We start from the raw sequence: 14,018 nt of genomic DNA on the forward strand, positions 1-14,018 counted from the left end.
TCTTCCGGATGAAAGTTCACAGCTGCGCGCTCCTAACCACACGGCCATCTCGTCAGCTAAACTGAAAATTCATCCTCTGACTCATGACGGTCTTCGTCTCACTAGTCTCAACCACAAATTCCCCATCTGTATCCGATAGTTCAATTTCATATTCAACATCTGAATTTTCTAGCATAGGAGGCACTTCGTTATTACAAAAACGATCTAACACGACATATCTGTAAGAAGAACACTTTCTAAATAATTAGATGTATACAATAATCCCTCGTACTGGAACATTTACCTGACAGTCAGAGCTCAACAATACTAATAATCCAGGGCCGGGTACATGCTATTGTTTGACAATGCAAAACTGCCGCGTTGTAAAAAGGAATGTACAGGTGTCAAAATGAACTATTCCAACGCAATTTTTGCTGGGTGCGATACATCACTGTAAACAGGAAAAGAACTATGAAAAGATGTGAAGAGAAAAGGAGTAAGAGCGCGCACATTATTAATGAAACATTGAAGCTGAGGGTTTTGACCCTTTTCGCAGTTGTAGTGTTAAATGTACAGAGAGTCCATAGTGTCCATAACATGTTCGTATAGTTCCAGGTATCCAAGGGCGGAGAAAGATAGCTGGAGTTTGAGGAACTCCTTCTTGGCTTTTCAATGACGCTGTATAGCCCTGACATTTGTGGTCTTGTCGACGTTTGAGATCACATGCCAGCCTGTGGCATACGAGTAGCTTGTCTGCCTCCTTTGCAAATAAACTGGGTTCTATCCCCAGTTTGTCCAAGAATTTAACTCCTCCACTGAGTATTGCAACGAGATTCAAGCAGCCTTGACTTGAAAATATTGAATATGATTGCAACTTTTCATTTCTTAATGTTCATCACTTCTGCCACACACGAATTATGTATATCTGGTATGATTTTCTCACGGGCACACGGTTCCATCCTACAAGGCATTATAGGAGAAAACCCGATTCGTCCTTTTGATTTGCACACCAGTGTGTACGAAGAATATCAAGCCAACATAAAGCTCTAGTAGCCCTCAAAAATATGGAGACCGTAATCTTTTAAATGAGATTGTGAGTATACTGTACAGCGATGTTCTTGATGCTTCTGTCCCAGTATTGAAGTGCGGCAGGAAGCTCTGGTATTGCGGTTATAAACTGCAAAGTCTGATAGCCCTATAAACTTGTGTTTTATATGAAAATTGCCATGCGAGGTTTTTCCGTATAAAGATTCAAATCTCACACAGTGTGTTCCAACTGGTTGTAAGACAGCAATGTTTACAGAGGAGTGTCAGGCTTGTGACTTTCGATTGATTCTTGTGTCGCTGCTGATAGAGCCTTAAACTCTCGTTCACCTCAGTACCTATGCCGTAGTAAATATATTTAATCATAAAACCTTCCTCTAAATTGTAATCATTTGGATTACGGATAAATGACAGATTCGCTGAAGATACAAGAATTTCGGCAGACAATGAATCTAAACACGCATAGTAAATAACATTTTTTCTGATAAATTGAAAAGTTAATTTACGATAAATATAAAGCAAACAAACACTATGTCTGAAGGACAGTTTAAAGAAACAAAAAAAATTTAAAGATAAAAATAAAGCTGATGAACCAGCTCTGTTATACACGACCCCACATGCACTTGGACAACGCTAACTTTACTGTGAATCTGCTGTTAGAGGTAGTGGTATAATCTGAGATGATCAGAGAACCGAGATATCTAAAATTCGTCTTTTGTTAAGTTCTAACCATCGATGATGCTAGTGCCATAATTTTGGGAACCATATCCTAAATATTCATTCTTCTGTTTTTAATAGCAGTCCATTCTCATTTAGCCTGCAGGTCCATAGTAATAATAATTATTATTATCATTATTAATAATTGTTAATATTATTGTCGATATTATTATTATAGTATTGGTTTCGATGCTTGTTGTTTAAAGGGCCTAACATCTAAGGTCATCGGCCCCTAATGGTGCGAAATGGACGACATGAGATGATAATTAAAATATTAAAATGTATCCACTGACTAGAGTTTAAAATGGTGATGAAAAATGATTATGAGATTAAAACAATCAGTGGATCTAATTCACAATGCCTTATAGCGGTGATAATGGAAAAAAGGTATTACCTGGAAATACAGATATAGGCCTATATATTTAATTCAGGTCAGAAATTAAAATAACACATTAAAATACGCAGACACGAACTAAAATAGAATCAAAAGGGATAAAAGCGCAGTTAACACAAATGCACTAAGACAAAGTACATTATTAAACGCGATAAAAAAGACCACTATCCATCATAAAACGGAGGACGAGGTCAGTATTGGTTTTACGTCCAAACCAAACCCCATAGCGCAACAGTCCCGAAGGGCCATGAATTACCCAGCGACCGCTGCTCAGTTCGAAAGCCTGCAGATTACGATGGGGCGACGAATCCTCTCGGCCGTTATCTTTGCCTTTCTAGACCGGGGCCGCTATCTCACCGTCAGACAGATCCTCAAATATGATCAGGTAGTCTGAGCGGTCCTCGAGCCAGTCCTCAGAACAAAGTAAAAGTTCCTGATCTGGCCGGGAATCGACTTCGGAGCCTCCGGGTAAGAGGCAGGTATGTTACACCTACAGCGCGGGGCCGACTTGTTTTACGTACAAGTAACTACTTCTACGGTTTTCGGAGACACTGGCGTGATGGAATTTTTCCCTCAGGAATCGTTTAACATGCCAGTAAATCTACCAAAAGGAGGCTGACGTATTTGGGCACCTTCAAATACCACCAGAGTGAGGCGGGATAGATCCCGTGAACACGAACTCAGAAGGCAGAGCTCTACCGTCTGAGCTACTCAGCCCTGCACGTCACACTTATCAGAAGGGAAGAGATGAATAGATCCGTCCGACTCTTTGGCTGAATGGTCAGCATTGAGACCTTCGAATCAGAAGGTCTCGGGCTCGATACAGCCGGGTCAGGAATTTTAATCGAGTCTGATGAATTCTTCTGGCTCGTGGACTGGTTGTTTGTGTTTGTCGCAACAATCTGCTCTTCATATTCAGACAACACATCACACTGCCAACCACGAGAGAAACGCGAAACAGGCAATAGTGATTATATCCCTCCATATAGGGTTGGCGTCAGGAGGGGCATCCGTCCTTAAAACAGGGCCAAGTCCACATGTGCTGAACAGTTCGCACCCGTGACACAACAGGTGTGGGAAAATCGATAGTAGAATAATACAAATAATAAGAAGTCCGCTTCTGTGGTGTAGTGGTTAGTGTGATTAGCTGCCACCCCCGGAGGCCCAGATTCGATTCACGGCTCTGCCACGAAATTTGAAAAGTGGTACGAGGTCTGGAACGGGGTCCACTCAGCCTTGGGAAATCAACTGAGTAGAGGAGATTCTATTCCCACCTCAGCCATTCTGGAAGTGGTTTTCCGTGGTTTCCCACTTCTCCTCAAGGTAAATGCCGGGATGGTACCCACTTCCTTCTCTCTTCCTTGTCTATCCCTTCCTATCTTCCTATCCACCCATAAGGCCCCTGTACAGCATAGCAGGTGAGGCCGCCTGGGCGAGGTACTGGTCCTCCTCCACAGTTGAAATCACCCCGACCCAACGTCTCACGCTCCAGAACACTGCCCTTAAGTCGGTAGACGTGGGATCCCTCGCTGACTTCGAGGGAAAATATAACCCTGGAGCGTAAACGGGTTAAGAAATAAAAAGGAGAAGAAGAAGAGAAAGAACAACATAGATCCGACCTTTCAAAGAATGAAGGTATCGGCATAAGAAAGGAAAGGACCACGAAGAACGTGGTTCGAGGTCCACCCAGTCTGCGTGAGAATAACTGAGAAGCTATCTGACGGTGAGATAGTGGCCTCCGTCTAGAAAGAGAATAATAATAGCCGAGAGAATAAGTCACTCTGAACACGCATCATCTCCTAAAAATATGGCTTCGGATTGAGTAGCGGTCGCTTGGTAGACTGCAGCACCGTGGGGGAGAGTTCTATTTTGCATCCTTCGTCTTTGTACTTTAAATTCCACGAAGTACATCAACTGCTAAAGTAACATACAGAAAGTCCTGTTCACAAATAGGATATGCCAAATGCAGGCGAAATGCAAGTATTTCCGCTAGAGTCGGTCCTTATTTGTGTTATTTCTACCTGTCCTGTCTGATCTTTGATGCAGAAATACACAAAATGTGACACAGATGTCACTTCCTGCTACACTGTTACTTCGGCCACTTTCTTTCTATAGTCGATACACAGACATCTATATTCTCTACGAGGAGCGAAGAGACTATCAAAAATGTAAGGAGGTTCGAGTCCCTGCACGTATTTCTGTATACTTGCAACATTTTATTTTCTTATTTTTTTACAATTGGCTTTACGTTGCACCGACACAGATAGGTCTTATGGTGACGATGGGATTGGAAAGGGCTAGAAGTGGGAAGTGACCGTAGCCTTAATGTAGGTACAGCCCCAGCCAGCATTTGCCTGGTGTGAAAATGGGAATCTTCTGTCTCCCGAACACAAACTCCACGGCTGCGCCCCTTAACGCTCGGTACAGGTGAAACAGCTTAACAGTAAAGTCCGTCTTGGATGCCATATGAAGATGATAGACTATCAGTTGAACCCATCTTTGACGGGTTAATTTTTATGAAATCGCAGTGGAAGAGGAAAAGATTATAATCTGAGTTCATTTTTTTAATGCTATTTGTTCGGGGCGTCGACCCATGTGGATTTTTGTATGAACCTGCGTGTAATTGGAATGGCGGTAGTCTGGAATGTTGTGTGTGAGGAAAGGAAGATTCAGGACGTCACAAACACCCAGTCCCCAAGCCAGGGATGGTAATCATTACAATTAAAACCTCTGACCCGGCCGGGAATCGAACCCGGGGCCGCCGAGTGACAGGCGGACGCGTTGCCCCCTACACCGTGGGGCCGGACTACCTCAGTTCCTAACAGACAATATAATGTTACTGTTGATCATTTTTATGAGCTTTGGACATTGTTGGCCACCGCGTTTACATTTCTTGCGTCTAGGTTATATTGGTGCATCTGAGGTCACGGGAGTCTTTCATTTCAACCTCTCTTCATACACTCTCTTCTCGTACAATTTTCTTTGTGTTTCTCTTCTCATGTCGATGGATATTTTAATAACAATCAATGTGGGCTAATGTTATAAAAACAATCATGACAACAACAACAACCATCATCACTTTTTAACTCTTTACCATGATGACTGAACAATCTTTCTATGTCAGTCTAGTTGATACCATAACACAGCTCAAAAATTATTAGTTCCTGAATGACAGGAAGTAATTCTAACGGAATGCATGCTAAATACAAATATGCCTTCAGTTTTCTTATCATGTATAGTTTTTTAGAAATGGTAAGTTTATCACTTATCAAATTTGGTAAATCTCAGAAAAAGTTAAGTAAGTTATGTTGTTCAATATAAGCTCACCAGACAAAAATTTAGTCACTAGTGCGCAGAAATGCCGCAGCGAACGAATCCCTTGCTCAACCGCAAGCGCACTGCCTCTACGCTGGCATAAGGCAGTAGTGATCAGTGAGATACTGATGTTTCAAGCGGAATGGGTAGATGTAAGTATGTGACAGAATGGCAAAGAGAAGCAATCGTGTTTTGGCCGTGCCCATAGCCATACGGTGGGTGAAGTTGCTGGATTTATTGGTGTTTCGCAGCGGACCGTTCAACGTGTCTATAAGCAATTGTGTACTATACGTGGCCACAAAACACGACGTCAGAATTGTGACTGAAGGACCAGAGACGCGTTTCACGGATTGTGAATCAAAATCGCTTCCAAACCCGACAGGAACTGCTGCAGTCAATGAATGAAGGTCCATCCCAACCTGTTAGCGAGAGAACATTGCGACGGGAACTGCATGCAATGAAAATTTTGAGTCCGTCACCTCGCAAGAGGCTATTTCCTCTCACAGGCACATAAACATGCGCGTTTTCAATGGGCTAGAATTCATCGAACCTGGACAGTAGCTGACTGGTGGAACGTAATGTGGTCTGACGAATAACGTTTTTACTTGTCGTCGTCGAGTGCATCGAAGGCCAAATTAAGTAATTCATCCTGGATGTGTGCGAAGTCAGGTTCAAGCCGACGGTGGGTCTGTGATGTTTTTGGGGTGCTTTTCGTATCATGACCTGAACCCGCTCACTGAGGTGAGCACTGACACCACCATGTTTGTTTAAACATTCCTGATGATCAGGTGTTACCTTTCAGTCAGCATCTGCATGATGAGTATGCTACTGATACCCTGATATTTCGAGATGACAGCAGTAGTTCATCGGGCTGGACGCATATGTGACTGGTTTCATGAACACTCCCCCACCCTATTACATCTCGATTGGCCTGAAAAATCACCTGATTTGAAACCCATTGAAAAATCTGTGTGACATTTTAGAACAGCGAGTAAAACGCCGATATCATTATCCCCGCAATTTGGTGGAAATGCACGATCGAATCCTCAGCGATTTGCTTAACCTGAATGCGACGTTCCTGCACAACCTTGTGGACGCACTTCCTAACCGAATCCAGGTGCTTATCAAGCCCAAAGGCGGAGTTACACTGTATGAAATGATTTTTGTAAATATTTCTCCCGGGATGACAAATTTTTGTCCGGTGATCTTAGTTCCTTTACTGCATGGACTTCTTGGCCCTCCTCCGTTTGTATTGCTGGTGTTTCACTCATTGCTAACCAACAGCAATCTGTTAACGTGGCTGAGTTCCATCATTCCTGGTAACGCTTTTCAATTGTCAAAATGTTCTGATCGAACAGCTCTCCATGTTCGTCACTGACATTCGCTAAACTTTCCTGAAAAATGTCCAAGTGGAAGTGCAAAAATTCAAGCTTCGAAGACATGTTGCACTCCATCTCACGGTAAGTCTCAAATATTATTTCCACATAATCTCCGTAGCCTTCGGATTTCTGTCCCCTAAGAAATGTGTTTTAACATTTTTAAAGCATTCCCAGGGAGTTTTTTCTTCGTTTTGCTCTAAAACTTTATCGAATTCAATATCTCTCATCAAATTTTGAATTTGTGGACCTTCAAATATGCCCTCTTTGATTTTTCCTTACTAACTTTTGGGAACTTCTCTTTTATGTACCGCAATCTCCTGCCGTCCGCCTGTGTGGTGTAGCGGTTAGTGTGATTAGCTGCCATCCCCGGAGGCCCGGGTTCGATTCCCGGCCCCGTCATGGGCCACTGGGTCCACTCAGCCTCGTGAAGTCAACTGAGTAGAGGAGGGTTCGATTCGCACTTCGGCCATCCTCGAAGTGGTTTTCCTTAGTTTCCCACTTCTGCGCCAGGTAAATGCCGGGATGTTATCTAATTTAAGGCCGCGGCCGCTTCCTTCCCTCTTCCTTGTCTATCCCTTCCTCAAGGCCCCTGTTCAGCATATCAGATGAGACCGCCTGGGCGAGGTACTGGTCCTCCTTCCCAGTTTTATCCCCGACCCAAACTCTCACGCTCTACGACACCGCCCTTGAGGCGGTAGAGGTGGGATCGCCCGCTGAGTCCGAGGGAAAAACCAACCTTCAATGGTAAATGGATTAAGATAGAAAGAAAGAAAGAAAGAAAGAAAGAAATTCCCTGCCATTCCTGCCCATACCCTTGACAAATATTTTCATTAACCCTGTCTTGATGTTCAAGGGTGGAAGGTAAATATCGCAAGGTTAACAAAAATTTCGTGCAACAACCGGGTGAGATGGTTGTGCGGTTAGAGGCGCGCAGCTGTGAGCTTGCATCCGGGAGATAGTGGGTTCGAACCCCAGTGTCGGCAGCCCTGAAGATGTTTTTATGTGATTTCCCATTTTCACAAAAGGCATTTCATGCAACCCATTCTTTTGGTCTACTTTCAGTTGTCTTCATGGCCAATCACGGACAATGCAATATTTAGGTCTAGCTACGTGACCCAAACCGCACAGCCACTTGCTCAATGATGCAATTTAATAGGTATTTCATAGTTTCAAAAGATTCCCTCAAATGCCTCGAATGGCAACTCACCCGGTGGAAGAAAGCTTAATGTTGTGAAGTACTGTTTTGAGTTTCGTGATTGAAATAAGTTTAACGAGCGTATATCCAGTGTTCTGTAATAGTGTAATATAGTGCCAAAATGTCCGACTCGTTGGCTGAACGGTCAGCGTACTGGCCTTCGGTTCAGAGGGTCCCGGGTTCGATTCCCGGCCGGGCCGGGGATTTTAACCCTAATTGGTTAATTCCTACGGCACGGGGGCTGGGTGTATGTGTTGTCTTCATCATCATTTCATCCTCATTACGACGCGCAGGTCGCCTACGGGAGTCATATAGAAAGACCTGCACCTTGGCGAGCCGAACCCGTCCTGGGAGATCCCGGCACTAAAAGACATACGACATTTCATTTCAGTGCCAAAATGATTTACTGTGTGTCATTCTGTACATAATAATAAGGGATTTAGCACGAATGGATGACTCACGATTGACCAAGGAAATATTTTTCGTTACCAATGGAACACGACAAACCTAAAAGCGCTGGCTAGTAGAAACCCAAAAAGATCTCGCTGAAGTCGACATTAATCCACTGGAAAACACAAGGACTTCCTATAGACAAAAGATGAAGCCCAACAAGTTTGCGCCCAAGAAACCGACGGCAAGATATTTGAAAATCAACAACGCGTGGACACAAGAAACACGACAGGCCAATAGTGAAAGGATGAGGAAGTTTTGGGAAGATAAGAAGAAGAATAAGATCAAGAATACCAATGCTAAATATTGGTTCTATGTGCTCCTTAGAGGGCCAAATGCATGGATATATATATATATATGTATAAAATAAAGGGATGTGTGATTAGCTACCAGTCCCGGAGGCACGGGTTCGATTCGCAGCTCTGCCACGAAATACGAGGGCTGGAGCGGGGTCCACTCAGCCTCGGGAATTCAACTGAGTAGAGGTGGATTCGATTCCCACCTCAACCATCCTCGAAGTGGTCTTCCGTGGTTTCCCACTTCTCCTCCAGGCAAATGCCAGGATGGTACGTAACTTAAGGCCACGGCCGCTTCCTTCCCTCTTCCTTGTCTGTCCCAATCTTCCCATCCCCCACAAGGCTCCATAACAGATGAGACCACCTGGGCGATGTACTGGTCCTCCTTCCTAGTTGTATCCCCGACCCAAAGTCTCACGCTCCAGGACACTGCCCTTGAGGCCGTAGAGGTGTGATCCCGCGCTGAGTCTGAGGGACAAAACAACCCTGGAAGGTAAACAGATTTAAACAATAATAATAACAACTAACAAATTGGGCTACTAGAGTACTACGTACATCAATCTGGATAGCCGAGCGACATGCGTATGCCCTAAATAATACTTTTAATTAATGTTTAATGTCTTAAGGCAGAAAATACTACGCGGAAACTTGGATAATTCGGAATATATTTATGGTCCCTTGCTATTTCGTTTTGAGCAAATTTTATTGTATTTTATTTCGGTTAAATAGTTTGTGCCCACAGTGACTGTCAATGCAGTCTTAATTCCAATAACTAATACGGTTCTCATTGGCTTGCAGGAGTAGCGATGTGGTCTCTCTTATCATTGTGTAAGACTGCAATATTAATTAATATCTCGGTACTGACCATATTTTCAATTTTTATGTCATATTTGGCTACTTTTTAAGAGCATACTGAGCAATTTTTATCTCCTAAACACCCGAACCCTAGTCATTCCTCAGCACCACTCATACCTCACAACCCCCCATATTGTCATAGCCATCGATGAGACAGGAACTTCGGTGGAAGCTACACGTTGCTGAGGCTTCTGCCAAGAGACAAATGGTTTTCCGTTATTTGCCATTTTTACACCAGGTAAATGCTGAAGCTGCACGTTAATTAACTGCACGTGGCTTGGTTACAACAGCTAGGGAGCTGAAGAATGGGCCATATAATCGATATAACCAATGTAGAGTATGGTCGGCTGATCAGGGAGCGAACGGCAAGGTCACAAATCCTGTAGCTTCTTTTGCAGTCCTATTTCTAGTCCTTTTCCATCCTACCCCATCCTCGGCATATGACCTTCCTGTGTCGGTGTGACTTAAAACAGAAGAGCATAAAAAGATACCTAATCTTTCTTTTATTTTATTATTTTTTTTTTTTTGACAATTTGCTTTACGTCGCACTGACACAGCAGGTCTTACGGCGACGATGGTAGAGGAAAGGCCTAGGAGGGGGAAGGAAGCGGCCGAGACCTTAATTAAGGTATAGCCTCAGCATTTGCCTGGTGTGAAAACGGTAAGTCACAGAAAACCATCTTCAAGGCACCGGACAGTGGGGTTTGAACCCACTGTCTCCCGGATGCAAGCTCACAACTGCACGGTAAACTCTCCCGGTAGATATCTACCAAATTTAAAGTTCACTGGAGGAAATTTCGCTTCAGTAATGTATAATATTATTACTTCGATTGCTACCGCGTGTACAATCTACAAGCAATCTCTGAGGACCAAGTTAGTTGGCGACGAGGTACACCACATGTAGCTATAAGCTTGTATTCGAGAAATGGTTTCGAGCCCCACCGTCGGCCCTAAAAATAGTGTTGCGCATTTTCACAGTAGATATATGAGAGGGCTGTACCTTAATTAAGGTCCCGGGCATTACCTTCCAAAGTCCAAGGTCACAGATCCTGCCGAATATTTGAACTATCAATGATTACCCTGATGCCTTGCGAGTTGTATAGGATATCAGCAGGCTCAGAAATATTTTTCTTCTATAAAACTGTTTTCCTTTTTTTTTTAGAATTTTGTATTACGTCACACCGACACAGTTAAGTCTCATGGCGACGATGGGATAGGAAAGGCCTAGGAGTGGGAAGGAAGCAACCTTGGCCTTAATTAAGGTACAGCTCCATCATTTGCCTAGTGTGAAAATGGAAAAACTCGGAAAACCATCTTCAGGGTTGGCGACATTGGGGTTCGAACCCACTATCTCCCGGATTTCTATATAACTGAGTGGCATTAGGAGAAAATTCACTTTCTGAGTTTCGAAGTAAATTTGTAACAAACAAAATAAAATCCATGGCGCAATAGCCTCGATGGGGCATGGCCTACCAAGAGACCGCTGCTCAGCCCGAAGGCCTGCAGATTACGAGGTGTAGTGCGGTCGACACGACGAATCTCGGCCATTATTCTTGGCTTTCTGGACCGGGGCCGCTAGCTCACTGTCAGATAGCTCCTCGATTGTAATCACGTAGTTTGAGTCCGCTTTTAATTTACCAGTTAAGGACTACCTACGGCGATATGAAAGGTGTTAAATTATACACTTTATCACAGTGTATGTATGAGTAAAGTAGAGAGAAGGAGGTAAAACAACTCTGCGTGTCAACACCATGTTTCATACGTAGCACGAATCGAACAGGGCAGCCCCAGCTGGCAAATGAAACACGTTAGAATACACCACATTTTCAAAATAATCAAGCTGCTGAATTTATAACATTTGTAGATTTAAGGCTAGGTGTATAAAACAGTGTAGTTGCATTTACGAAAACAATATTTGTACCATTATATGAAAAGAAGTACTGTAAGTCCGATTATGAACCCTTTGGTATCATTACTGAAAGTAAAAACAGAATGCCAATATCTTCAACTGTTCACGACTTGTTAAAGTTGGACAACTTAGTTTAATAACCCTGATTAGTCCTAAATAAATCTCACATTTATGAGATTTGATTTGACAGACTCGAGACTAATTTTAAGTAATTCGGCAAAGAAGAAGTAGTGAGAATTGTATTTATTCCACAAACATAATATGAATAGAAAGAGTACGTAATAACTGACGTAACTTACCCCAAAGCCTCGCCTGCCCAAAGTCCGGCAATAACCATCAACACGCTCGCGTTGAGATTCACACACAACATCGTCTTTCTCTAGCGGAGTGCCAAGGACAACTAACTCAGCCAGCTCAGATCAGAACCGGATCGCACTTTCCTGTTTTTTCTCCTACCAAGGTAATGTCTTCTTCTACGAGATGGCGTTCAATAGAGTTATTTGTTCCGCGCACTCTTCGCGATGTTAACAGACCTCAAGAGTAATCGTGACCACAGAGGACGCCTTGCGGTGGACTGCACCTTTAAATACATACATAGATAAATGTCCGCCTCTATGGTATTGTGGTTGGTGTGTTAGTGTGATTACTGCCACCCGTCGAAGGCCCGGGTTCGATTCCCGGCTTTGTCACCAAATTTGAAAAGTGCTACGAGGGCTGACAAGGGGTTCACTTAGCCTCGGGGGGCGGGTCAACTGAGTAAAGGGGAATTCGATCCCCGCCTCAACCATCCTCGAAGTGGTTTTCCATGGTTTCCAGCCAAACGTCGGGATGGTACACTCTGAATCTTTAGTACCTCGTGTCCAAAAATATTCATTTCAGGTAAGAAATCAGTACAACCCTCAGAACCACCCAGTACCTGTTTACACACTCTCTCTCGTTGGTCACAACAATTAGACTCGTTAACAAATGCACACATCTGAAGAGTGAGGGGGTGTGGAGAAAACGAAGTACGAGGATATCCAGCATGAACGAAACACACGCGGAGGGGAAGGTACTTACTTCCCCGCTTGCCCACACGTCCACTGGCTCGAAAATGAAGGGAGGAACCACACTCCTCCTACAAGGCAACAGAAGTAATATGTATGTCGACTCATTCAGGGGCAAATTCTCCAGTTTCTTTGTAATTCTTGTGTGCGAGGTCTGGCTGAAATGTTAGTGGTCTCAACTATGGCTTCATTATCAAATGGCATCGCGCTCAACCACTGTAAGAAAGAATGGCCCTTATTTTCTACTACTACTACTACTACTACTAATAATAATAATAATAATAATAATAATAATAATAATAATAATAATAATTGTTGTCCTCAAAACCCAAAGTAAAAATAACCTGGCATTAAATAATTATGATTATCAGAGACGCAAGTGCGGTTGGAAAACCGTTCCTATGAAGTTATTATCAGCGCTGATCAGACAATTAAATGCCTAATATTGGGGTGGAATTACATCGTGCACACAATATCGTAATTAAATTACAATTAATTAATTGTTTTCCTTGATTAGGAAAAACTAGTATAGCCAGGATGTTTAACCATAGAAACGTCTATCAGTTCCCGAAAAAATGGGGTTGGGAGTGGCCTCTGAGTGCACAACGTTGCAAGCCATACATTCTGGAAGACGAACACATGTGACGTAGCCTCGGTTACTTCTCTTTCATCCTCAGGGTTGGCCAAAATCTTCGCCCAAACGTTACCTGTTTCCTTTTCCACCCGGAATTATTGTGATCGCGATTGTACCTACCTTAAGGCTACGTCCGCTTCCTCCCCTCTTCCCCATCTACCCCTCAAATCTTCCCATCCCCCCCCCCCCACATTATCCCAGCATAGTAGATAAGGACATCTCGGCGAGGCACTGGTCATCCTCTCCGACCCACTTACGCTCCAAGGCACTGCCCTTGAGGCGGTAGAGGTGGGATTCCTCGCTGAGTCCGAGGGAAAACTAACCCTGGGAGGTAAACGGATTAAGAAAGAATGAGAGAGAGATAAATAGTTGCATCCATAAAACACATTGCGCAACAGCCCCGAAGGGCTATGGCCTACCAAGTGACCGCTGCTCCGCCCGAGGGCATACAGATTACGAGGTATCGTGTGGTCAGCACGACTGATCCTCTCGGCCGTTATTCTTGGCTTTCTAGACCGGGGCCACCATCTCACCGTCAAATAGCTCCTCAATTGTAATCACTTAGGGAGAGTGGACCTCGGACCAGGCCTCAGATGCAGGTAAAAATCCCTAACCAGGCCAGGAATCGAACCCGGAGCCTATGGGTAAAGGTCAGGCAAGCTACCCCCACACCACGGGGCCGGCTCAAATAGACACACCACCACCATAGTTATGATCGGTATAGCGGTAGTTCTATATGGTCTGTCACTGTGATTGGCCAGTTCGAGTCCCGTTGGTGGAAAAGGATGTCATCATCAGAATGTTG

General features: G+C 43.8%; 1 protein-coding gene across 1 annotated transcript in view; it reads right to left on the reverse strand.

Annotated features, from left to right (window-relative positions):
• The window catches only part of LOC136873944 (beta-1,3-glucan-binding protein), a 243,305-nt gene extending 231,331 nt beyond the window's left edge, over positions 1–11,974 (reverse strand). Inside the window, exon 1 of the mRNA XM_067147324.2 lies at positions 11,833–11,974. Within this exon, the coding sequence (XP_067003425.2) occupies positions 11,833–11,903 (71 nt within the window). The 5' untranslated portion in view covers positions 11,904–11,974. The remainder of the gene's footprint in view (positions 1–11,832) is intronic.
• Positions 11,975–14,018: the final 2,044 nt, after the last annotated feature.

This window comes from Anabrus simplex, chromosome 1 (genome assembly GCF_040414725.1).
Source record: "Anabrus simplex isolate iqAnaSimp1 chromosome 1, ASM4041472v1, whole genome shotgun sequence".
Lineage (NCBI taxonomy): Eukaryota > Metazoa > Arthropoda > Insecta > Orthoptera > Tettigoniidae > Anabrus > Anabrus simplex.